General features: G+C 43.1%; 2 protein-coding genes across 4 annotated transcripts in view; one reads left to right on the forward strand and one right to left on the reverse strand.

Moving 5' to 3' along the window:
- LOC131204958 (pre-mRNA 3'-end-processing factor FIP1-like) overlaps positions 1–14,510 on the forward strand; it is a 46,113-nt gene extending 31,603 nt beyond the window's left edge. The window contains exons 12-15 of one of the 2 annotated variants that reach the window (XM_058196670.1): positions 1,595–1,650; positions 7,179–7,335; positions 9,251–9,409; positions 12,045–14,510. In XM_058196670.1, the coding sequence (XP_058052653.1) occupies positions 1,595–1,650; positions 7,179–7,335; positions 9,251–9,409; positions 12,045–12,177 (505 nt within the window). In that variant the 3' untranslated portion in view covers positions 12,178–14,510. Of the gene's footprint in view, positions 1–1,594; positions 1,651–7,178; positions 7,336–8,561; positions 8,764–9,250; positions 9,410–12,044 lie in introns of those variants that run through there. The other variant, XM_058196671.1, reaches the window with a different exon arrangement.
- Positions 14,511–14,652: 142 nt separating this feature from the next.
- Positions 14,653–26,446, reverse strand: part of LOC131204956 (ligand of Numb protein X 2-like) — a 69,247-nt gene continuing 57,453 nt past the window's right edge. For both annotated transcript variants that reach the window (XM_058196669.1, XM_058196668.1), the window contains exons 7-10: positions 22,673–22,847; positions 21,949–22,177; positions 18,616–18,774; positions 14,653–17,364 (exon numbers count right to left, since the gene is read on the reverse strand). In XM_058196669.1, the coding sequence (XP_058052652.1) occupies positions 17,229–17,364; positions 18,616–18,774; positions 21,949–22,177; positions 22,673–22,847 (699 nt within the window). In that variant the 3' untranslated portion in view covers positions 14,653–17,228. The remainder of the gene's footprint in view (positions 17,365–18,615; positions 18,775–21,948; positions 22,178–22,672; positions 22,848–26,446) is intronic.

The following is a 26,446-nucleotide window of genomic DNA, read 5'->3' on the forward strand; positions in this document are numbered from 1 at the left end:
TTTTCCAGATCCTTTAGGATCTTTTCAATCTGCCATGATTGAAAGTATTCAGGAATCTGGGAAGAAAATCTCTCTGAAATGATGACCCAGCAGGTCACTCTTACCATCACGTGTGTGAGATTAGGCATTTATAGAATCCTCAGGAAATGGGGCATCGAAGTAATATTAATAATATTTCACACCTCTCCTAGGTATTTCAGTATATAGCATATTCAAATATCACAGACATTTCATACTTCGCCTGAAAACATCATGCTGGGTGGGGAATTCTGGGAGTTGAAGTCCACATTTGTTGCCAAGGTTGAGAAATACTGATCTGGTTGTACATATTGCGCAATCATTTAACTGATTCTTGGCATCCATCACTGATAAGCAGGGAATGCAAGAGGTTCCTGAGATTAGGAGCCATGATTTTCTGAATCACTGGAATAAATGAATCGATGCAAACGTGCCGCGGTCACTGGCTTAGATGGCTTTATAAGGGAATTCCGGGAATTTGTGAGGAAACATCTAGTTTTCAATAGACTCTCATAAGTGAGATGGCAGTTTTGCTTTCAGAGAAAACGTTCAGCAGTCCCAGTGACTGAGAAGCAATCACAAGAGCAAAGGCAATTGCCATTCTGCTTTGTGGCAACTTGAAAGCTTTGCACATGTCAACTTGAAAGCTTCACACAGGCAACTTGGTTGTGAAGACCAGGATTCTGTGAATGAGATTTCTCCTTTGGCTTGATCTGGCCGGGTTTCTATTTGTTACTTCAGTACACATAGTCCTCAACTTACAATTCATTTAGTGCTCAGCTGCACTGGAGAAAAGTGACCTATGACCTTTTTTCACACCTACGACTGTTGCAGCATTCCCATAATTGTGTCATCAAAATTAAGACGCTTGTTAACTGGCATGTATTTATGAAGGTTGCAGTGTCCCGGGGTCACATGATCTTCTTTTGCAACCTTCTGGCAAGGAAAGTCAAGGGCGAAGCCAGATTCACTTAACAACCATGCTACTAATTTAACAATTGCAGTGATTCACTGTGGCAAGAAAGGTCGTAAAATGGAGCAAAACTCACTTAACAACTAACTTGCTTAGCAATGGAAATGTTAAGCTCAGTTGTGGTCGTAAGTTGAGGACTACCTATATTTGAATTGCTTAGTGCTTCCCACCAATGTGCTGGTCCCAGTGGATAGATTATGTTTGGTTAGGCAGTGGAGAAAAAATGCGGAACTTGCCATAGCTTATGTACCACTTCATAGCCCTCTATAGTGGTTTACAGAGTCAGCCTCTTGCTCCCAGCAATCTGGGTCCTCATTTTAGTGACCTTGGAAAGATGGAAGGCTGAGTCAACCTTGACCCAGTGGGAATCGAACTGCGGAACTGCTGGCAGCAGGCGGTCAGCAGAAGTAACCTGCAGTAGTGCATTCTAACCACTGCGCCACAGTGGCTCCTATAAGGAAGCAGTGGGTTGTTTACAGAGATAATCCAGTGAGGAAGTGGGATTATCATTTCCCTTCGTGATTTTATTTTTCAGCCTGGATTAATGATGGGGATTAGATGTCGCTAACCCTTCTTGTGTGTTCTCTCCCTCTCTCCTCAAAGCCAGCCTGCCAGCTACAGCAACCGGCAGCCGCCTCCCTTCAGCTACAACTCCACAGGTGAGCCTCTCCGAGCCCTTGCAGCAGATAGGCGGAGTGGATTGTTGTTTTGCACAACCCACGTTGGGTCACAAGGATTGGCCAGTTCAGCTCTTGTGGGTCAGCTCTGGACTCTTCTGTGATTGTCCTACGTTGGCTGATCATCTCCACCAAACTGGAGTTTACTGCAATGCTGCAGAATTCTGGCCTTTTGCTCCTCTTTCTTCCCTCAGGGCATCATTTGGACACCACTGTTAAAACTGGAGTTTTGTAATGGTATTTTTTATGTGTGCAATTATCTCTTCCTTTCACATATCAATGAATTCGTTTGCAAGGATTTTTGCCTTTCCACATATGCCTTATTCTTGCAACCTGAAAAAGACCCCACCCCAAACTGTGTTCCAATGGATCAACATTTATTTTTCACTGTCCCCCTGTCTTATTGTTAGGCAAATGTTATCACCGACCTTGATTGGGAATGTGGGGAAATACACACACCTCTTCATTCAGGCTAAAACCTGATGGTTTCTTTTCCAGCAGAAAAAGAGAAACTTCTGTGCAAAACAATTGCAAGTTATACATAATTCTGTGCATTTCTATATGATTAATTTTATGAATTGAGGACTCTCCTGTACGGGAAAAGTTACCAGAAGGATTCCATACTATGTCAAATAATATCTTCTATGACACTTTAATGATACTGATGTACACATATAGAGAACCATATCATCTCCTGTATGTCTAATTTTCCAAAGGGGCATCTTGACATCATGCTGAGATCTTCTTGGCCTTCATCCTGAAGGACTTGCTGGGGATCAGTGATATGGCGACTCCTTTGACCTTAGGAAATATTTATTACAATGTTCAGTGAGCTCCGTATAGTGTAACTGAACTCTTGTCAAGGATACGACGACAAAGGCTCCAGGAAAGAAAATTCTTAACATTTGCCATAGTGGGATCTATCATAAAACAGGATTTGTGGCAAAAGGACACCGAGACATATTTTACCCTGAAGCGACACTTGGCATTGACAAAGCATTTCCTTAAAGGCCAGGAGGAAGTGAGTAAATGTTTTGTCCACCACTGCAATAGTAAAATGTTCTGCAGGACAAGAGGACTTTTTACATCAAGATAGTGGAGCTTCTATAGGGGTGTAATATGTCTCCCTCTTTGCCATAAGGAAGACATTACTCATGGTAGTTGCAACAGTCTGGGACAGGGTTGGAGCTACTTATCCTGGCAGCTTTTCAACTTTGAGGATGCCAAATAGTTTAATACTTGGGGTTGTAAACATCCCTTCATTTAAAACTATGGTCAGGCCTGTGGGAAGATAGAAGATGCGCATTCTTCCATTCCTCTTTTGTTCTGCCCAGTTCTGAAGGAATTTGATCAAGGGACAGCCTGTTTGCTTGAAAATAAGTTCCAAACCTCGTTTTAACTGCAACTGACCCCACTCAATCCCTCTGCCTGGTTCTCAGCACCATAATTTAAGAAGGATTCGGTTGAAATGGAAGAGCTGCAGAGAAAGACTTGGAGACATCAAGAGATTGAAGTCTCCTGAGAAGCGATTGAAGGACCTGGTCATGTTAATAGGAAAAAAATAGAGGGTATATCATATTCTTCTCCATTATTCTATAGTTCAGGTCTCAGAATAATGGTTACAGGAATGCAAATTCTGGTTACAAATTCTAAGAAGGTCTCACCTTGCTTGAGTAGTTCAGAGGTCTTCAAACTTGGCAGCTTTAAGACTTGTGGACTTCAACTCCCAGAATTCTCCAGCCAGCATAGCTGACTGAGAGCTGAAGTCCACAAGTCTTAAAGCTGCCAAGTTTGAGGACTTCTGGAGTAGATGCTTGAATTGAAACTTCTGCCTGGCTAGGAAAGCCCTCTCAGCTCCCAGTTTGCTGAATGAGGGATGACACACAAGCAAGAGGTCCTTTGGATAAGCAAGTTCTTCATTTGTTTCAGGGATTAAGGTTTCAAGGGAGTTCAGTCTTCTTGCTTCTAGGGCAGAGATTCCAACCTTGGCAGCTTTAAGACTTCTGGACTTCGACTCCCAGAATTCCTCAGCCAGCCATGCTCGTGTCTGAAGTGGGCAAGAAGATTCTTCTCTCTCCAGGAGGCATTTCAAAATAACAGAGTTGGAAGGGACCTTGGAGGTCTTTTAGTCCAACCCCCTTTTTCAGTAATGATGGATGCTGCCCTTCTGTTATGCTTGGTGTGAACCAGGTAGCAGCAGCAGTGAGATTAGTCTCAGAGCGTTCTGGGCTTAAGAGTACAAATTGATCGAAAGAGGTTTATTGATTGGTTTAGAAGGCATTTATAGCCACCTATCCTGTACATGACAGTCCTAGGCAGCGCACAACATTCCATAAAATCAGAATAAATATAACCCACAAAATCTCCCAATACCATTCTATATCCTATCACAGCACTACAGCCTCCCATCAATTCTATACGTTTCATTTGCCGGATTCATTTCCCTCCTAGCCCGATGCCTGTGCAAAGAGCCAGGTTTTCAAGTCGCTCCTGAAGGGTAATAAGAGTTCGTCAGCACGAAGAGCTCAGCCATAGTTACTTGACTTTATAATTAATGTCTATAAGCAAACTATGTGAAGAGGTTCAGCACTAGGTGTCATCCACACTGCACCTAAGATCCTCTTTAGAATAGAATAGAATAGAATAGAATAGAATAGAATTTTATTGGCCAAGTGTGATTGGACACACAAGGAATTTGTCTTGGTGCATATGCTCTCAGTGTACATAAAAGAAAAGATACCTTCATCAAGGTACAACATTTACAACACAATTGATGATCAATATAGCAATATAAATCATAAGGATTGCCAGCAACAAGTTATAGTCATACAGTCATAAGTGGAAAGAGATTGGTGATGGGAACTATGAAACGATTAATAGTAGTGCAGATTCAGTAAATAGTCTGACAGTGTTGAGGGAATTATTTGTTTAGCAGAGTGATGGCCTTCGGGAAAAAACTGTTCTTGTGTCTAGTTGTTCTGGTGTGCAGTGCTCTATAGCGTCGTTTTGAGGGTAGGAGTTGAAACGGTTTATGTCCAGGATGCGAGGGATCTGCAAATATTTACACCCTAAAGCTTATTTTTATTAGCCTTTGATTCGAATCCCCAGAGGCTGGCTGTGTACCAGCAGATGTGTTGAGTAGGACTATAGGTAGACCTTGACTTACGACCATTCATTTAGTGGCCGTTCCAAGTTACAGCGGCACTGAAAAAGGCAAATTAGGAGCATTTCTCACACCTCTTGACTGTTTCATCATCCCCGTGGTCACGTGATCAGAATATGGATGTTTGGTGGCTGTCTCATCTTCATGACGGTTGCAGAATCCCATGAATCCTCCTTTTGCAACCTTCTGACGAGCAGCCTCAGTGGGGAAGCCAGATTCACTTGGCAACTGCAAGGGTTCGTTTAACAACTGTGGCAAGAAAGGTCGTGAAATAAGGCGAAGTCACTTAACAACTGTCTTGCTTTGCAACAGAAATCTGGGGCTCAGTTGTGGTCGTATATAGTGAATCCTAGCCGCGTGGGTACGGTGGTGACTTCAGCAGTACGAATGAAGGGCTGCCTGGCTGCCAACCTGACTGAGTAGGTCGGGCGCTTTAAATACAGAAAGGAGCCCCATGAAACCCCACTTGGTTCTTTTTAACCTTCTTTCTTGAGAAAAGAGAATCTGGTATCTATAATGTTTTCCAACGGGGAAATCCCGTCTGGTCATCCTTCACCTTAGAGAGGCTGCTTTCTCCAGAAAAGAGAATCGGCGTTTTTTCCCCGCAGCTGGGATTATCCTTGGAGACTGTCTGATGCTACAGCTGTGCAGGCTCTTGCTGCTGATAGAACACCTGGTCCCTCGCTTTCTTGTCTTGCCCTCAGGTGCTGTGGAGAACAGGTGGATCCCGTCTCCTTTGTGGTAGCCCCTCAAATATTGGAAGACTGCTATCATGTCACCCCTGGTCCTTCTCTTTGTTAAGACTTTATATCGTTGTTCACCTACAGACAGAATCTTGCCAGATTAAAGCAATTATCTGCATAAATATGAATACAAGTAGTCCTTGGCTTATGACCACAGCTGAGCCCAAAATTTACATTGCTAAGTCAAACATTTGTTAAGTGAATTTTGCTCCATTGTACGACTGTTCTTGCCACCGTTGCTAAGTGAATCACTGCAGTTATTAACTTAGTAACACGGTTGATAAGTGAACTTTTGCTTGTCAGAAGGTTGCGAAAAGTGATCACGTGACCCCGGGACACTGCAGCCTTCATAAATATGAGTTGCTAAATATCCCCAATTTTTGATCATGTGACCATGGGGATGCTACAATGGTTGTAAGTGTGAAAAACACTCACATTTTTTAGTGTTGTTGCAACTTGGAATAGTCACTAGATGAACTGTTGTAAGTCGAGGACTACCTGTGTAGTCCATGAGGCCATCTTGAACCTCGTCCTGCCTTCCAGACATTCCAGCTCCGCTGCCCCTTGGCCCTCTGGGGGGCAGCCCCTCCCTCCTGGGACTCCAGACTACATTCTACCACATTAGAACAGGATTGGGCGGTTTTTTGGTGTTCAAGCTGAATTCTGATTTATGATACGTGATACATCATAATTTTCTGGAGGAGCACAACAATCTGTGACATGCCTATACAGTGCAGGATGAAAAATGGAAGAATACATTCAACGTATTTGTCAGGAATCAGGTCACCATTGCTCATATTCATCAGCTGGCCATTGGTCATATTCATCTTCCTGTCCCCGTATTTTGTGGAAAGGTGCTTTCAAAAGTAAGGAGCAGGATTAGCCCTTCTCTGTATCAGGGTCTCCAAACTTGGCACCTTTAAGACTTGTGGACTTCAACTCCCAGAATTCCCCAGCCAGTCAATCCTACTTCTTCCACAAGTCTTAAAAGTTGCCAAGTTTGGATGGGCACACACACTGTATTGGGATGTCAAATTCAATTTCATTGAGAGCCACATCAGGGCTGTGGTTGACCTTGCGTGGGCGTGGCCAGCTGGGTGGGCGTGGCCAGCTTGACGCCACTCCCCAAACTGCTGGCATGTTTCCTCTTTGCATTGGGTAGACCAGGCTGAAGTGACGTGGGCCTGGTCTCTTACATTTTCCAGGGTGGCCCTGTGGGCCAGATCCAACCACATCGCAGGCAGGATCCAGCCCACAGACCTTGAGTTTGATAGCCTTGCTCTATATGCACAGAACCTCTTCCCTGACTGAGTTTGAGCTGAACAGACTTGCAGTATTCTAGTGCAGGGGTCTCCAACCTCGGCAACTTTAAGCCTGGTGGACTTCAACTCCCAGAATCCCCCAGCCAGCAAAGCTGGCTGGGGAATTCTGAGAGTTGAAGTCCACCAGGCTTAAAGTTGCCAAGGTTGGAGACCCCTGTTCTAGTGCACCGATAAAATTTCTCTTTCCTAATAAACCTGATATTATTTCTAGCTCCATCATGCAAGCGATGACATAGCTCATGTCCACTCCAGCTGATGCAAAGCTCTGCTGTTTCTCTCTAGATTCAGGTTTCATCACCTACCCGCCCATTTCGACCTCCCACACTCCCTGGGTGACCACCGTTGACAAGGCCTCCAGTGCTTCCGACAGCAGCCACTGGGAATATGCGGGCTCAAGGAGAGAGCGGGACCGGACACCCACCACAAGCGAATATAGCAAGTGAGTGTGGCTTCTAATGCAATATTAATCATGGTACAGCTACATAATTCAAGTTTGAAACTGAAGCTGGAATCACAGCATAATCCCTACAAGTAGTCCTCGACCTACGACCACAATTGAGCCAAAAATTTATGTTGATAAGCAAGACAGTTGGTAAGTGAGGCTTTTATGACCTTTCTTGCCAGGGTTGTTAGCATGGTTTTTAAGTGAATTTGGCTTCCCCATTGACTTTGCTTGTCAGATGGTTGCAAAAGGTGATCACATGACTTTGGGGCATTGCAACTATCATAAATATGAACCTGTTGCCAAGCAGCTGACTTTCAGTCACGTGACTGTGGAGATACTGCAATGGTCGTAAGTGTGAAAAACAGTCATAAGTCATTTTTTCAAACCTGTTGTACCTTAAATCAGGGGCCTCCAACCTTGGCAACTTTAAGCCTGATGGACTTAAAATTAGTGAGAACTTTAATCCCTTTAGTTTTTTGGAGTAAAAACTCAGTTCCTTAAATCAGGGGTCTCCAACCTTGGCAACTTTAAGCTGGTGGACTTCAACTCCCAGAATTCCCCAGCCAGCTTTGGCTGGGGAATTCTGGGAGTTGAAGTCCTCCACGCTTAAAGTTGTCAAGGTTGGAGACCCCTGCCTTAAATGATCACTAAATGAATGGTTGTAAGTCAAGGACTACCTGTATTCATTGTTTTCTTTCTGTCCTATCTTTTTTTTTCTGGTCAACAATCAGCATGTGCAAGATCTTGGCTTGTATTTCAGATAAAAAACATGACCCTTTCATGTTACAAGACAAAGGGTGAACTAATGTAGAAAAGAGCTGAGAAGTTAAGATTCCATAGCTGCTAAGAGAGAAGCTTAGTATAATTGCACAAACATAACTCAGCTTTTCTTGGCAGTGAAATCAAGTTATACTTTAGTGTTAAATCCACAAAATATCACAAATGGAAATTCTAAGAACAAACCACAGCGACAAAAAATGAATAGCCAGGTTGAGACTACCTGAGGCCATAATGATAGGCTTTCAGTTTGTTTTCAGCTTTTAAAAGAATTTATTTGGGTTTAAAAGTAGAAATGGAAGAGGAAGCTTTCGGGAGACAAACTGCTCACACATCCCCTTCCTTAGACCTCCCAGATGGTTTGCTGGGATTAGCATTTTAAAAATTGGGATGCCTATTGTTTGATTCTCAAATTTGGAGTGTGAAATTCCTGTCTCCCGCAGCCAGTTCCTGCACTGTATAGGCATGTCACAGATTGTTGTGCTCCTTCAAAAAACTAAGATGTTCACCCCACGCATGGCCACCCGAAATCAGAAATCGGCTTGGACACTGAATAACCTCCACACTCCTGTTCTGATGTGGTGGAACGTAGTCTGGAGTCCCAGGACCGAGAGGACAAAGGGGCAGCAGAGCTTGGAACGTCTGGTAGGCAGGAAAAGGCTCCAGATGGCCTCGATTCATGGAGTATATCCATATTTATGCAGATAGTTGCTTTAGTCTGGCAAGATTTTGTATGTAGGCAAACAACAAACAGAAGGACCAGGGGTGACATCATTTATTTTATTTTATTTATTTTATTTTATTTTATTTTATTTGAGATCAGGACAAGAAGTATTGGATGGAAATTTACCAAAGAGAGAAGCAACCTAGAGCTAAGGAGAAACTTCCTGACAGTGAGAACAATTAATCAGTGGAACTGTTTGCCACCAGAAGCTGTGATTGCTCCATCACTGGAGGTTTTAAAGAAGAGATTGGACAGCCATTTATCTGAAATGGTAGAGGGTCTCCTGCTTGAACAGGTGTGGGACTAGAAGACCTCCAAGGTCCCTTCCAACTCCGTTGTTCTGTTACTCAGAAGTAGTCCAAGTGTTGCTCTTGGTTTTTGAGCCTGACACCCATACTTCTCTCCTAGTGACGATGAAAGGTACCGTTATTATAGCCGGGAACGCAGTTACGATTTTGAGCGTGACTACCACAGGAGTAGAGATCGTAGTCGTGAGCGAGAAGATCGTCACCGGGAAAGGAGGCACAGAGACAAAGAAGAGAGCAGCAAACATAAATCATCACGGCGGTAAGTCACTGCCTGCTCCTCTTTTTGGTTCAGGCCAAATGCTTTTAAATGTAGTGATAACACAGGTAGTCCTTGACTTATGACCACAATTGAGCCCAAATTTTCTGTTGTTAAGCGAGACATTTGTTAAGTGAGCTTTGCCCCATTTAATGACTTTCCTTGCCACAACTGTTAAGTGAATATAAGGAGGAATTTCCTGACAGCGAGATCCCATCAACCCATGGAATAGAAGTTTTGTTTTTTTTTTTGTTTACATTTATACCCCGCCCTTCTCCGAAGACTCAGGGCGGCTTACAGTGTGTAAGGCAATAGTCTCATTCTATTTGTATATTTTTACAAAGTCAACTTATTGCCCCCCCAACAATCTGGGTCCTCATTTTACCTACCTTATAAAGGATGGAAGGCTGAGTCAACCTTGGGCCGGGCTTGAACCTGCAGTAATTGCAGGCTACTGTGTTCTAATAACAGGCTTTTACCAGCCTGCGCTATTCAAGTTGCCTTCAGAAGTTGTGGTTGCTCCATCACTGGAGGTTTTTAAGAAGAGACTGGAGTGCCATCGGTCAGAAATGGTAGAGGGTCTCCTGCTTGGGTGGGGGGTTGGACTAGATGAGCAACAAGGTCCCTTCCAACTCTGTTAATCTGTATCTGTATTTATCTGCATGAATCACTGCAGTTGATAAGTTAGTGAGTGAACCCGGCTTCCCCTTTGACTTTGATTATGAAACGGTCGCAAAAAGGGATCACATGACCCCGGGACACTGCAACCGTCATAAATATGAACCAGTTGCCAAGCATCTGAATTTTGATCACATGATCATGGGGATGCTGCAAAAGCCGTAACTGTGAAAAACGGTGACAACTCACTTTTTTCAGGGCCATTGTAACTTTGAACAGTCATTAACTGTTGTAAAGTTGAGGACTACCTGTAGTAGCACTGAACTGTATTCCAAACTAAGTTTGAGTTAGTAAAAACAAATCTCTACCTTGCCCACCCTAGTTAAAAGCTTCTGGTCAGTTAAAAGATTCTTCCCATATTGTATCCCAAGAATTTACTCCAGCTAGACTTGGAGTAAATTCTTCAAAAGTCTGGAGTCTCCACCAGAGGGAACCTCTTGGTCAGCATTGCCATGAGGTGTAGCTGAAGAGGGCAGAGGGAGAAAAGGAGGAAGGGCCATCGCCAAGGCAAAGACTTAGATAAGAGAGTCTCCAGCCCTGGTCAAGGAAGTTACTTAGAGACTGTCTCCCTCAATTTCTGTCTGGTTCACCTGAAGATAAAGGGAGTTACTTGAACTTTACAATGAAGGTAACCCTGATCTACAGGTAGTCCTTGACTTGTGACCAGTCATTTAGAGACCAGATGGACCTACCTGGGGGTTACCTATGACCCAGATTCAAAATTTCGATGGTCGGGGCCCCATGTTGCACTTGGGGCACTCAGCCACCAGGTCACACTTACCACCTGTTTGCAGCGTCTCAAGATCACATGACAGGGTTTTATGACTGTCATTCACTTCCGATTTTTGGCAAAACTGCCATAGCAAGCTATTGGTTCACTTAACGACCACCTATTAAAATTTGCTTAATGACCAAGTGATTTGCTTAAATTTTATGCAAAAATAGGTAAAATCGCATTGTATGACCATCTTAACTTGCAACCATGATAGTCAAGCTCCTGTATGGTCATCACTCAAGGACTCCCTCTCTATAATTTCAGTTTCTTAAGCTGGTCTGCCTTGTAGGGCCGAGAGTAGCACTGGCTGGAAGAAGTTCTGTGCTAAAGCAGGTAGTGACCCTCACAGTGAAAAGGTAGAACATAGAATCATAGGGCTGGAAGGGACCTCAGAGGTCTTCTAGTCCAACCCCCTGCTAAAGGCAGGAAATCTTATACCATCCCAGTAAAGGGGTTGCCCAATCATTTTTTGGACACCTCCAGTCTCAAATGATGGACCACCCACCAGGAGGCAGGATATTCTATTGAAAACGTGCTGGTCATCAGATTTTTTCAGCCTCATTTGGGATGGCCAGAATTTATCGTACTCAAGTATTCTCTGCAACCTTATGTGAATACTGGAAGCACACAGGCATGATGGGTTAACCGTGAGGCTTATCCAGTTGGTAATAAACAGAATATGGCGTCTATTTAACATGGCATCTATTTAACATGTCTATTTACTAGCTCGCTGCCTTCTGTTCTTTTCATAGACTGTAATATTTTTTTTGCCTATCAAAATGTTGAGCTACTGATTTCTAATAAGGTGTGGAATCTCTTTTAGAAGTATTACCTTTCTAGGTTAGGGCTTAAAAAGCTCAACATCAATAACCCTCATGAATATAGGGCAAATATACATATCCCAGAATAATGTTGCAGGATCCAATCTGGGTCGGTCACCAGGACCAGAGGTTTCATCTTCTGAGCTTTCAGACTTGTGCTGAACTTCTCTCTCTCACCAGAATTTGGTGAGAACATTCAAGTAAGAGAGAAGTTCCTTGAGGATGGGCTCCAGCATGAGTCCGAAAGCTCAAAAGACTAAACCTCTGGTCCTGGTGACCGACCCAGATTGGATCCTTTGTCAACAACTCTGCTGCATTTGTTCATTAGAGCTTATGCTGTGTTTCTTTCCTGGTCTTCCATCAGCAAGCAGCATGAGAGTGAAGAAGGGGAAAGCCACCGTCGACACAAGCACAAAAAGAACAAGCGCAACAAAGAGGAGAAGGAAGCAAGCGAAGATGGACTTGCAGAAGGAAACGAACAGGACGGCAAGGAGTAGCGAACCTGGACTCCACCAACCGAGGGTGGTGCCTCTCCAGCCAACATTTCCATTTTGGGTGATCTTCTTCATGGGCGAATGTCATGGAGATGACAGAGGTGCCCAAACACGAACACAGGTTGGGTTGCCAACATGGAAACTGCAGGACTTTGAGGAGAGGACCCAATCCAGCACCTCTGGCCTTGAGTGGTTCTATATGCAGGCCAACTCCATTGTGTCAGATCCTATGGCTTCTGATGGGAGTCCGTTTCAGCAGGAATTAATGCATTTAGAGACTAGGACAATATTGGGCAATTATTACTGTTTCCTTTTTTAAGAAGAAGCAGGACAGCAACCACATGGAACTGTTTTGGTACAAGAAGAAACCAGTGTTAGGTCATCCTCCAAGCCAGGCAATCTGGCTCCTATAAGCTAGTCCCATTTCGCCTTTGCCCCTTAATTGTAGCTTTGAACTTTGGACTTCATTCAAGGAAAGCTTGGTGGGAAACCACAAGTCAGCCACTGGAACATGAAATGTCCACTTTCTCTGAGGCGGCCATTTCTACCTAGGCCTCTGGAGTCTTCTAGATCAGAGAGTTTTATTATGACCAGGTTGAGTGGGCTTCGTGGTGAATTTCAACAGGGCCGTCTTTTCAAAGTTTGACACAAGCTACTTACTTATCAAGAGCCTCTCTTTTTTACCTAAAACGAAGTTAAAAATTGGCAATTTATCTCTAAGTCTCAGAGTTACTTTTCACAACTCTTAAAACACTAAATGTAGACATAGGATTTGTGGTTTCCTTTGGAAAAGAATACGTGAGGAGATACTCTTAAGGTCATCGCTCTTTTGTGCACATCCATCCTTGCATTATCTTCCACCCGTGGGAAATGTTTAAAAACGCTTCCTAAAAATTATTTCAAATTTATACTTTTTTTGTATTGTAGTTATGCGAGTTTGAGTGTTTATATGAAACTAACAACCTTGGACATGTGAGCCAGTATACCCATTGTATTCTGATTTGTATGCTATGATGGTGCAGTGAATGGGTAAATAACAGAAAATACGTAGGAAAGAAAACTTTTTTTGTGGGGGGAATGTGATTAGTTTCTGTGTGGTCATGGCATCTAGGACTCGGTGAAAGCAGCACTTAATACTAAATTTTACACTGCAAACTTAATTCACAGAAGCTTTCTTGCCGTTTTGTTTGTCATGTGGAAGTAGTGTGTTCTTAAGTCTCTCGGATGATACAGACTAACAGTGTCTTCAGGAGGACAAAATATGACCCAAGAGTTCACATTTCACTTTCTAGACCAGTGTTTTTCAACTTTGGCAATTTGAAGATCAATCAGAATAGAATAGAGTTGAAAGGGACCTTTGAGGTCTTCTAGTCCAACCCCCAGCTCAAGAAGGAGACCCTACACATATTGAGACAAGTGGCTGTCCAGTCTCTTCTTAAATGCCTCCAGTGATGGAGCTCCCACAACTTCTGAAGGGAAGCCATTCCACTGGTTAATTCTAACTGTCAGGAAGTTTCTCCTTAGTTCTAAATTGCTTCTCTCCTTGATTAGTTTCCATCCATTGTTTCTTTTTCCTGCCTTCTGGTGCTTTGGAGAATAGGTTGCGCCCCCCCCCCACTTCGTGGCAACCCCTCAAATACTGGAATCCTGCCATCATGTGAGGGTCAATTCTGGAAGTTGGTCTTCACATCTTCCAGTTACGGAGATTGACGAACACTGCTGTGGGGCAAGGGTCCCCAACGCCCGGTCCATTCAAACAAGCAAAGCCCAATCCATGAGATGCAGGCAGCGTGTGAAACCAGGCCCCTTCTGGTCCGTGGAAAAATCTCTCTCCACGTAACTGGTCCCTGGTGCCCAAAAGGTTGAGGCCAGCTGCTCTAGCGTACTGTTTTGTGTGTGGATTTCAAATCCCAGAATCCTTTGCAGTGGCCATGCTGGTTGGGGAATTCTGGGAGTTGAAATCTGCACATTTTTTAAGTTGCTGAGATTGAGAAACACTGGTCTGGACATGCTGTGTAATCATGGAAATGATACTTCAAAATAGACAAAACAGATTATAGGCTCTCCATACAAGGTTAGTAGTTTTTAAAGAGCATTTTGTTTAAAAAAAACAACACACCAAACCTTCAGCTACTTGGTTGTCTCAACGACTTTGTGGCCTTCAAAGATGACTATTTATAAAGTGTATGGTTCTTAGTGTTTTTACCTTTATGGCTGATAAAAGCTGCCATAACGTTTTAATAGGAAAGTTGTTAAGAGCCCAATCTATCTTGGAATATCTTCATGGAATATTTCAGATGCTGAGTGCTGGGAAGGGATATGATCTTCCAAACACCACAATTAAAGTAAGAATATATTTCAAGCTTGCAGGAGCCCAGTCTTCTCTGCATAATAGAAAGATACCAGTGATCACAAGGAAAAATGAAAGAAGTCTGTGAAAGTTGATCTCGTCGGAACAGAAAACCCAAACGTCTTGCATAACTTCAGAATAATAATTTATAAATGTATCAGAGCAATGACAAATGTCTCTACAAGTTTCAACAAATTCTTTGGTGCAAAATAATACAGTAGCTACTAGATTTCCTGCTGATTGTTGAAGGCACATTGAAATCAGAGAATACAATGAAATGAAAACGCACGTCCCCTTCATTTGAGAGAGAAAAAAATCCTTTTTATAGCTATTTCAAGAGTCACACATTACAGTGGTCACACGGGACTCAAACTCAAAGACAGAAGTCAGTCAATTAGGCAGACCAATATCCTTTCAAAGCACATCTGAAGGCAGACACTGACTTTCAGAAATATACTTTGACAAATACATTTTTAAGTGAATCAACATTCTTAAATGGAGCACTAGTACCTACTTGCCAGATTCAAATGAGGCAACAGAATCCAAGCATGAATCAGATTTAAACATAAATCATAAGTCCTTTTTTGTTTATTAGCTATTTCACACAGCCTCTGTGAATGCCAAGTCCTGTGTTTTCGTCAGCCTGACTTGCTGTTCAGTTGAAATAAGGCTCCAACTGAGAGGCACACCGGAACCTCCAGGAAGCGAAGGTCCGGAGGGAAGCAGAAGCCCCTTGCAAGTTGTTTCCTGAGATGTATGTACCTCCCACCCACCCATCTTGTGAGCAGATGAGAGAAGCACATTGTACAGCAGGGTCTCCAACCTTGGCAGCTTTTAGACTTGTGAACTTCAACTTCCAGAATTCCTCAGCTATCCATGCTGGCTGGGGAATTCTGGGAGTTGAAGTCCACAAGCCTTAAAGTGGCCAAGGTTGGAGAGCCTCGTAGTAGAAGGTTGCCGTGTTTCAGTAACCTAAAATTGCTGTGCAAATCAAGGTCTAGGAAATCCCTTTTAATTGGAGGTAGCAGGCCCTATTAATTTCCTAATTACGACAAACTAATAAATTCTCTAACTTATTCCACAACCACACAATATTTGCAAACGGGCTAGTGGAATCCCTTCGTAAATCGTGGAACTTTGTAGAGCACGGACAACAGAAAGCAGGTTTTCAACCCAGTGAAATAAATGTAGTGTATCCTATGCTTAAGAAAATAATTATTAAGGCTATTTAAGGAAAAAAGATTGCTTTTACAAAAAGAAAATGTCTTATCTTCAAGTGCCAGCATATGTGTGCATACACACATGTGCAAGAAAACATAGCAAAGGCCTTCCTTAGGCACAGGTTTGGCTATCTTTCCATAGGGCGGGCTGCTTATTCCTTTTTTTAATTTGCTGTGCATCTGTTCACAGGACAAAGTTTCTGGCCTGAACAAAAGGACATTCTTGTAAAGCAATCTTGCTAAGATTGTTAGGCAATCACAAAGATGCTCAATTAGTTTAGGAATATGACCCATCTAAAAACAAACAGCGCAGGGATCAGATTGAAGGAAAACAACACAGGGAGGTGGCTTTTGATGGCTTGTTTCCAAGCAAGTAAGGATGGTACGCTGAACACCTGTTCATCTCTTCTCTCCCCCCCCCCCATAAACCGCAGATAAAGAAGACAGCTGGAGGTTGCAAATTTATGCATGGGGAGGGAGAATGCCCTTGAAAGGACAAGCAGGGGTAGATGGCTTTATTTCCTCCTAAGTATTTTCTTTGGACGTCTTAATGAGCTACTGTGATAAGAAGCTAACTCAACCAGGATTGTGGTCCTAATGAGATTGTCGGATGGGAATGAGCTGGAAGAGAATCCTCCTTCAAGACCCCATGGGAGGGACAGGGCAGCTGGCCCTGCTTGAAAAAACCCCACTGTCTGCAGAGACACAATAAGCCTCTATTTAAGTGTATATCAAATGGCCAAAGTCTGCCTTTCATCAGTAGTGATACGCTCTTCCGGAGCTCATTTATATCCCCCTCTCACATGGGAAATAAGTGACAGGAGAGGAACCCAGAAAGGGGGCTCGGCTGAATAGGAACATCCTTCCGTTGGGCTTCCAAACCTCCTTGAAAGCAACTCCTGAAATCAAAGAAGGCTGTGAAGCCTTACATAAGTCTCGAGACTGGCTCAAGGCTGAACAACCAGATTGAGCAAGAGGCATAAATGCACCTCAACAATGGCTGAGCCTTCCCAGGCCGCCTACTTTGCAAGGCACCAGTAACTACAGTGAGACCGAGCTAAATGATTCACCCGTTGCAATGATTAGTATCTTGAAGGGTGCTACTTCAGTTCACGAAGAGCCGAGATTATCGTATGAAAGGCCATCAATCAGTTGAGTTTCAGCCTGCTGAACTTTAGTTCGGCAGGTTTAAGAGAAGAATTCAGGAGAACCAGGCTGTGGCTCAGAGTTTCCCTGTTCAACAAAAAATAACCACAGCACAAGATGCCTCCAGAGCCGCTTATCAGAGGACAGTTTTTAGCTTACCGAGTAGATGGATCTAAAATCAAACTCAACAACAAGCTACATTTGCCTTTTCTGTAGAAAAACCTGCACCTTGGAGGAAGCCTGTCTGAGACCTGCTCAGCCACTGGTTGGTTGATTCACTCCAAGGAAAGGTTCCCCCAAAGGCAGTTTGAATTAAGCATCCTATTACAGTTGGCACCTTAGACGTGGCTGCCAGGCCATGAGACCACCGTCAGAGTCACTTTATTCCGTTGTTCTTTCAGCATCGGAATGAGCTGACTGTTGCTCATTCCAACAGCAGACACTCCGTTGACAGCCACAATTTCATCTCCGCACCTAGTAAGGGAAAAGGAAACAGCCCTGTTACAACAGCATTTTTCACTGGGACTCGAACAGCAACTAAAACATGCGTTATGTTAAATCCCCTTTTCACAAACACAAGTCACTTTTCTTGTACATTTGTTTCTTTCTACCATTTTTACTTTTTTGCACTTTTTTTTCCTATTTCTTTCTTTTGCTAACCATTTGTTTTTGTTTTATAAAAAAAAATAATGTTTTTAAATACCATCTGTCAAAAGAAACAATAACAAACATCCAGCGCAAAATATTTTCAAGCCAATTCATGCACTAACTTCCAATTGCAAATTAGTTTATAGTAGTACCTTGGTACTCAACTGCTTCAAACTAGTATTCATTGTTTGTTTGGTACTCAATGCACAAGCTAGAACTTTTCAGTGTCACCTGTCTTGTGACTCACTACATTATTCCTTATGGGAAAAATCTGTTTTTGATACTCATTGTGCTTCCTGGAACCAATTAATGATGGACACCGAAGTACCACTATACTATAGGTGTATAACACAGTTTATAAAGATGGCATTTGCCAACTCTCTCAATTACAGCCTTGCTTCTAACATGCTACATACCAAGTCACTCCTGTTTTTCAGGAAAGAAAAGGGGGGAAACTAACACTTCCTTCCCAGACATTGAGCCATGGTGCACAGTGGTTAGAATACAGTACTGCAGGCTAATTCTGCTGACTGCAGGAGTTCGATCCTGACCAGCTCAAGGTTGATTTAGCCTTCTATCCTTCCGAGGTTGGTAAAATGAGGACCCAAATTGTTGGGGACAATATGCTGACTCTATAAACTGCTTAGAGAAGGCTGGGAAGCATTGTGAAGTGGTATATAAGTCTAAGTGTTATTGCTATTGCTATTTGAGGGGAAGTCATAAAAAGCCAGCTGAATTGCCCATTCAACCCTCACCTTCAAGTCCTGCTCTTAGGGGCAGTTGCAGTTTTTGCATGCTCTGGGGAAATCTTAAAGCAATGTTGACCTCCCTCCCACCAAGTCAATCTTGACTTCTAGTGCCTGCCTAGACAAGCCTTGCAGTTTTCTGGGCAACATTTTTCAGCATGCCATGGCCCTCTCTTTCCTAGGGGTGAGAGAGAGGGATGGTCCAGGGTTATCCAGCTGGCTTCATGCTTAAGACAGGAATTCAGTGTCTTTCAGTTTCCAGCCTGGGGCATTTAACCACTACCCCAGGCTGCCTCTCATGCCAAAACTATAGGAGCAAGAATGCACGCACTTCAGCCGCCGGTCCCAGAAGGCAGGAGTCTCAGGCACAATGGTTTTAATGAAGAACGGCTGGTTTCCTTTGCTTTCTTCGAATCCACCCACTATGCTGAATCCCCAGCTCTCCGAGTTGCTTTTGCGCAAGACGATATCTTGACAGCAGTGAAGCTGGCTGAAAGAGGGGAAAAAACAAGAACAGCCCACTGGAGTTATCGCTTACCTTTGTGTAGGGAGAAGGAAGAAGCATCACAGCAGGAGTGAATAACTATGGCAACCTTATGACTTGTGGACTTTAACTTTCTGTAATGCAGAGGTGGGGAATTGCACCAGGTGGTAGAACTTTGAAACAGTCTTGCAGGTATCACAGGTAACATTCACTCCAGTGTCCAGGAAATAATAAGGGATGACAAACTAGTTTATATTCCAGTTTCCCTGAGTTTATCAGCTTCAGTCATAAACACACAAACATCCATCCCACCATAAAAAAAGTCCCGCAGGGTCAGCTTCAGTTATTCAGTGATTCTATTCCATCATGCTTTACTTGTTCACACAGTCATGCCAAAATCCATCTCTTTCCTCCAAAGCAGTATCTGTCATATTGACTTCCCATGTTTCATTATTTCACATAATGCAAACTTGGAAGATGCTTAAGGAGGGTTTGGAAGGAGGGCCAGCCAAATCAGTCTACAGAAGCCCAGGCAGAATCCTCCCCAATTCCACTGCAATATGGAGTCCTTCCGAACCTGGAAGACCACCGAGGACTCCATAGTTCAACCCTGAGCTACAGATGTTCTCTTCTATGGGAATTACTGCAGTCCCCTGATTTGCCTGCCTGATCACCTACTAAAAAGTGTTCTTTGAAAAGCCACAGGATAAAATCAATCACCCAGCTGTAACAATCAGCAGGCTCACATATCAGGTTCATGGAAGGTAGCCAGAACTTGGACTAAAAGCAAAAAGGGAGAGGAAGGGGATTCACAAAGCAGGTGTTTTATGTGGATTCAAGGAAGGGTGTGCTGGGATTAAGTACAACAGTAGGGAAAGTTCTTTAGCACTGCAGGTCTGCATTTTCAATTGTCTCAGGTTGAGAACTGTGAAACAGCTCTAAATCAGGGTCTCCAGCCTTGGCAACTTTAAGACTTGTGGACTTCAACCCCCAGAGTTCCTCAGTCCACAAGTCTTAAAGTTGCCAAGGTTGGAGACCCCTGCTCTAAATGACAGCATTTCGACTCAAGCGTGGCTGTTTAGGCAAGAAAACCCAAATGCAGATACAGAATAGGTGACATTGGTTAAACAGCAGAGGGACCTAGGTGTCCTAGTGGACTATTACTTAAGAATGAGCGAACAGTGTGCTGCAGCTGCTAAAAAAGCCAACACAGTTCTAAGCTGCATCAACAGAGATATAACATCAAGATCACTAGAAATTACAGTACTGCTCTAATACTGCCTTGATAAGACCACACTTGGAATGCTGCATCCAGTTCTTGTCACCATAATACAAAAAAGATGTTGGGTGCAGAAAAGAGCATCAAAGATAATTAGGGGACTGGAAGCTAAAACATATGAAAATGGTCGCAGGAACTGGGACTGTCTAGTCCAAGGGTCTCCAACTTTGGTCTCTTTAAGACTTGTGGACTTCAACTCCCAGAGTTCCTCAGCCAGCTTTGCTGGGAGTTGAAGTCCACAAGTCTTAAAGGGACCAAGGTTGGAGACCCCTAGTCTAGTCTAATGAAGAGAAAGAGAATATTTAACAGGCTGTCACAAAAAAAGGGGATGAACAGTTGTGGGAACTGGTATGTCTAGCCCAGGAGTGTCAAACTCAAGGCCCGTAGGCTGGATCTGGCCCGCAGTGCTGCCTTGGGAACAGCAAAAAACTGGGCCACGTGCAGCCCTCCCAAACTCCGTTTTCAATGGCAGAGCACTCAGGCCACCACAGGCCCCCTCCGCCATGAGTGACATTGAGTTGGCCATATCCCCCACCCCAAAGATCAAACACAACCCTGATGTGGCCCTCAATGAAATAGAGTTTGACACCCCTGGTCTAGCCTAACAAAGCGAAGGGCTAGGTCTTATGTGATTGCAGTCTTCAAATATTTGAGGGGCTATCACAGAGAGTAAGAGGTTCATCTATTCTCCAAAGCACCTGAGGGCAAGACAAGAAGTAAGAGATGGAAACTTATCACGGAGACATCCAACTTGGAACTAAAGAGAACTTTCCTGACAGTGAGAACAATTAATCGGTGGAACAAACAGAACTTGTGAGAGCTCCACCACTGGAGGTTTTCAAGGAGAGACTGGACAGCCCTTTGTCCAGAATGGTACAGGGTCTCCATTCAACCAGGGGGTTGGACTAGAACAGGGGTCACCAACCTTTTGGACCTCAGGGACCACTAAATTCATAATTTTAAATCCCGTGGACCACTAATATGATCTGCCTAATGACCAGCTGGGTGGGCATCGCTAGGTGGTCATGTGACAGGGTGGGTGTGGCCAACTCGATGTCACTCACATCGAGTGGCGTCTCGACGGCCTCTACTCGCCCCTCCCCTCCCAGCCACTCCTCGCTTCCTCACCCAGGCTCCTTAGGGCCCCAACAAGAAGCAGTTTTTGATAGCTAAGGAGCCACCATGTTGGCAAAACAGCTGGCTCAGTTCAAATTGGATCTGGCCGAGAAGGAGGCTCAGCAGAAGCACCTCACTGAGGACTATGAGCATAGGCTTTCCAAGCAGAGGAAAGACCTGTGGGAGTGCAAGGCCAGGTACCAGTGCCTGGAGGCTCAACAGGCTGAGATAGTTAGCCAGTTCCAGGCCATGAAGCAGTCCCACTGGAATGAGGCCCTCTGGCCCTTCACCACCAGCGGTGCTTCCGTCCAGCCTTCACCCAAAGCCCCGCACCAGGAGGCTGAAGCAGACCCCAAGTCGGAATTTCTGTCTGTGTCTGACCCACACAAAAAGACTCTGAAGGGGGAGACTCTCTGCAGCAACACAAATGTTCTTTGCACATATCCAACCCAGGGGGCGTACTTTGAGGACCCCTAATTTAGTGCAATATAAAACAATGCAAATAATTTTTCTGCAGTCCATCAAAATTTTCTCGCGGACCACCAGTGGTCCACAGACCACCAGTTGATGACTGTTGGACTAGAAGACTCCAAGTTCCCTTCCAGCATTATTATTCTGAATTCTGTATTTTAATTCCACTGGCATCCTAAGCACACTTTCAAGCACGACTGTTGAAAGGCTAAATCAAGAAAAATGCCCTAAAGCATTAAACAGTTTTGTTGATCCAGCTGAGATAAGCAAGAAATACTTATCAGGAAGATTTCCTCTGCCACCACCAACCTTACCTTGGCAATCCGAGCCAGGTGATCCAGAGAGGAGACCAGCTTGCCCAGCTGTGCCCGTTTTCCCTGCTGTCCAGGCTCTCAGCCCCTTCCAATGCCTTCTCTGGGATTACAACCTCCAGCGCTTTCAGCACCACTGTCTGCAACGCTGCGTTCGACTTCAGTGCAGAGACAGCTTCGTTATAATTCAGATGAGTCAAATCGATATTGTTGATACTCAAAAGAATATCTCCTGTTACAGAAATCAGGAGGAGACAGATTAGAATCAAGATTTTGGTAAAAAAGGTATCTTCCTAGTTTCATTCACTAAGATCTTTGCAAATTCATGAAAGCACCATTCCAGAGGTGGGTTTCAGCAGGTTCTGACCAGTTCTGGAGAACCGGTAGCGGATATTTTGAGTAGTTCGGAGAACTGGTAGTAAAAATTCTGACTGACCCCGCCAACATCTATTCTCTGCCTCCCGAGTCCCAGCTGATCAGGAGGGAATGGGGATTTTGCAGTAACCTTTGCTGGATTGGGGAGGGAATGGAGATTTTACAGTGTCCTTCCCCTGCCACACCCACCAAGCCATGCCCACCAAGCCACACCCACAGAACCGGTAGTAAAAAAATTTTTTTGAAAACCATTCCTGTGTCAGTGACAGTATAATCAAGAAAAGAAAAGAAAAGAAAAGAAAAGAAAAGAAAAGAAAAGAAAAGAAAAGAAAAGGAAGGGGGGTTATCCTACCTTTCTTAATTCTCCCATCCCTCAAGAGACATCCAACTGGCTGGATGCTGGTTACATAAATAGGGAGTTTTGCTTTGCCGTCTCGTCCTCCTCCTATCGTTATCCCAAAAGACTCTTTGGGGTCCTTTTTTATGGTAACCACCTTTTCCTGGCTGAAGTATCCTTGGGGGAGTATCTAAAAGTTCAGAGGGAGGACAGGGAAGAAAGAAAATAACCTATATATTAAATGTACAACAGTTCATGTTAATTAACTCAGCTGATAAGATGTATATCCCAAGCCAGCAGAATTCCCTTACATCAGACTGAAACAGCTCATTTTTGTATTTTCATTTCCAAGCGAGATTTTGCAAAGGATGGATGATACTATGGCAATATCCAGAGGAGCTACATAGTGATTAAAATATTAGAAGACATTTCTCATGAGAATCTATAGGTGCTTTTTCCAAAGGCAACTGGACTTTCTTTGTTTTTCCTTGAAGATGTTTCACTTTGCATCCAAGAAGCTTCTTCATTTCTGACTGAATGGTGGAGAAAAGAAGAATTAATATTCCTTGCAGTCATCTGGTTATTAGCACTCTCAAGAGTCGTTGAGGTCACTTGGAGGTTTATCTGTACCCTCAGGGTCACTTGAATACTGCAAGGAATATAAATCCTTCCATTCTCTACCATTCAGTCAGAACTGAAGAAGCTTCTTGGATGAGAAGTGAAACGTCTTCAAGGGGGAAAAAAGTCCAGTTGCCTTTTGAAAAAGCGTGTTTGGGACAACCCTGACCTGGATGACTGAGAATCTTCATAGACATTTCTCAGAAGAAATTCTAAATAGTTTGATTTGGAGAAAGGAAAAAAATGTTATGTTTAAATGAAACCCAAAAGTCTATTGTCTGGGACAACTTTCAGAGTTGAAAACCTATTTTTTTAGGTTTGAATTCCTGGGTAATGGGCTAAGAGAGGAAGGTAAAATGATGTATTCAAAACACGTTTCTCAGCTGCAAATGTTGTGCCCGACACCCTCACAATTGTGTCCTATTCTCTCTCGTGTCTTCACTATATGCTTAATTTTCGTGAAAGGGATACAGAGTCAGTTTCTTTCCTGACGTTAAAGGTGAACAGGAAGTGAGCCAGACAGGCATCCTGGCTAGAAAACAGGCCAGCCCATCTTTTGCAGAAAACAAGCTGGCTTGCAAAATGTTCCTGAATATAATTAAGAGCAGTTGTTGAAAATGATTTCAAAAAGCACATTTATGCTTTTGTGTGGATCACCAGCTGCTTGAACTATTTCTGTACCATACAGAATGTTTGTAGTGGTGCATTTTTTGTTCCAGGGTGGATAAAAATTGATGTTTTTTAAAAAAAAATCAGATTTTTTAAAATTTAAATTGGATTTTTTTTAATTTTATCCAATTATTTTAATAAAATGCTTTTGGAGTAAAAATTTATCAAAAGATAGTTTTCTATTTAAGATACATTAATAATTTAGTTTATTCAGCATGAAATGGAGCTAGTTATGTATCATGAGGCTGTATATTCTGCAGTATTGGGATTGTCGGTGAGTCAACCGCAGGTCAGAGGAGGAGCTGCTGCAGGACAGAGATGACAGCTGCTCTTTAAAAATTATGATTTAAATCAAGTTGATTTAAATCAAGCCTTTTCACTAGTGATTTAAATCATGATTTAAATCGTGATTTAAATTGACTTGATTTAAATCAAATCAAATCCAGCCTGTTTTGTTCACATTTCAGTAGAGACAGATAAATAGCTACTTCAATTCAGAATTAGGATGAAGTCCCAATAATGGTAAAATGAGAAATACCCTCTACACGGACCATCTGTATGGGAATAACAGGGTATGGAAAATTCATTAATCATTCTGTTTTTTCCAGGAGACAGAAGCCCTATCTGTGGCAATAGATTTTGGACCATTAAGTCCTGAGAATAATATGCAGATCCCCGGCAATCATGGGAAATGAGCAACCTCATAGCAATAGCAATAGCACTTAGACTTTTCACAGTGCTTTACAGCCCTCTCTAAGCTGTTTACAGAGTCAGCATTTCCCCCCTAACAATCTGGCTCCTCATTTTACCGACCTTGGAAGGATGGAAGGCTGAGTCAACCTTGAGCCAGTCAGGATCAAACTGTTGGCAGTGGGCAGAGTTTGCCTGCAATACTGCATTCTAACCACTTTGTCACCACAGCTCCTTTAATTATGCTTTAATTAACCAGGATAAGGGGTCTGGGAGCTAAAACATATGATGGACAATTGAAGGAACTAAGTATGTCTTGTTTATTGAAAAGAGTAAACTATAAACTAATAGGGATGACATGATAGCAGTCATCCAATACTTGAGGGGCTGTCACAGAGAAGAGGGGACTGATTTATTCTCCAAAGCATCTGAGGTCAGAATCAATGGGTAGAAGATCATTAAAGAGAGATCCAACTTGGAACTAAGAAGGAATTTCCTGACAATGAGAACAATTGATCAATGGAACAATGCCTCCAGAGGTTGTGGGTGCTCCATCACTAGAAGCTTTCAAGAAGACATTAGACAACCATTTGTCCGGGATGGTATAAGGTCTCCAAGGTCCCTTCCAGCCTTATGTTCTATGATCAGGCTTTTACCTGATCCCATCCAGTGAAATCAGTGTTTCTCTACCAGAAGAAGACATTGATGATGACACTAGAACAGGCCTTCTCACAAACAGCATTCCGACTGTTGAATTTCTCTCCCCAAACCAATACAGATTTATTCACACACACACTTCCCCCTCCCCACTACATTCTATTCTACCTTGCCTTACTTTTGACCTTCTCTGCTACTTTAATGACTGGGCACTTGGTACCATTTTCATGACATTCTAGTGTTTTTACCCAGAAGATTCCACATGAGCCCTTATAAGTGGCAAGGGGGGAAATGTTGCAAAGTCAGTTTAAAATGAAATTAGAGCATCAAATCTCTATAATCAGCTCCCTGTTCATGTGCTCTTTTCCTACCCACTGTCATCAGTTTCCTATTCTGCACAACTTCTAAGTTCCTAGTTATTTATTTATTAAATTTATTTGCTGCCCATCTTGTTATTCAAAGAGTCTCTGAGTTAACACAATAGAAAACATAAACATAAGTACAATTAAAAATATAATACTAATCTAAAAATTACAAGAATTAAGTACAGACTAACTCAATCGGAAATTTCTGAGAACTCTAGGAGTGGAATGGTCTGATATATAATGGATTGGAAGAAAAGTATCTTCTTTGTCTTTGGAAGGGGAGTGGAGGTTTTAAGGAATGAGTATGGATTATGATTTGTGCTAGATTTTAATTTTTGTTGTTAGTTTTATACCCTGTATTCGGTTCTCGGAAGTCCTGGGGGGTGGGGGGAGGAAGGGGAAGGGAGGGAGGGGCAGAAAATGGATTGATAGTTAATGTACAAAGATGATTGAAGATGTATAATTAATGTAAGATCGGACCTGCCTGGCTACTACTTTAGAATGATGGGAAAGAAGGAAGTAGAAGAGAGAAGGAGGAAAGAGAAGAGGAGGAGGAGGAAAGGAAGGAAGAGGGGAAGAGGGAGAAGAAAGGAGTAGGGAGGAAAGAGGAGAGGATGTAGATAAGAGAGGGGGAGGATGGTCATGGAAAGTAGAAGAAGGTAGAGAAGGAGAGTAAAAGGAAAAGGAAGGGGGTGGTGACCGGGCAGATCCGATTAATTGTATATGATGGTACATTAAATATGTTATTGGATATGTTATTGGATAAGAATGTCAAAATAAAACTTTTTTG

The sequence above is a fragment of the Ahaetulla prasina genome, chromosome 11, assembly GCF_028640845.1.
Source record: "Ahaetulla prasina isolate Xishuangbanna chromosome 11, ASM2864084v1, whole genome shotgun sequence".
Lineage (NCBI taxonomy): Eukaryota > Metazoa > Chordata > Lepidosauria > Squamata > Colubridae > Ahaetulla > Ahaetulla prasina.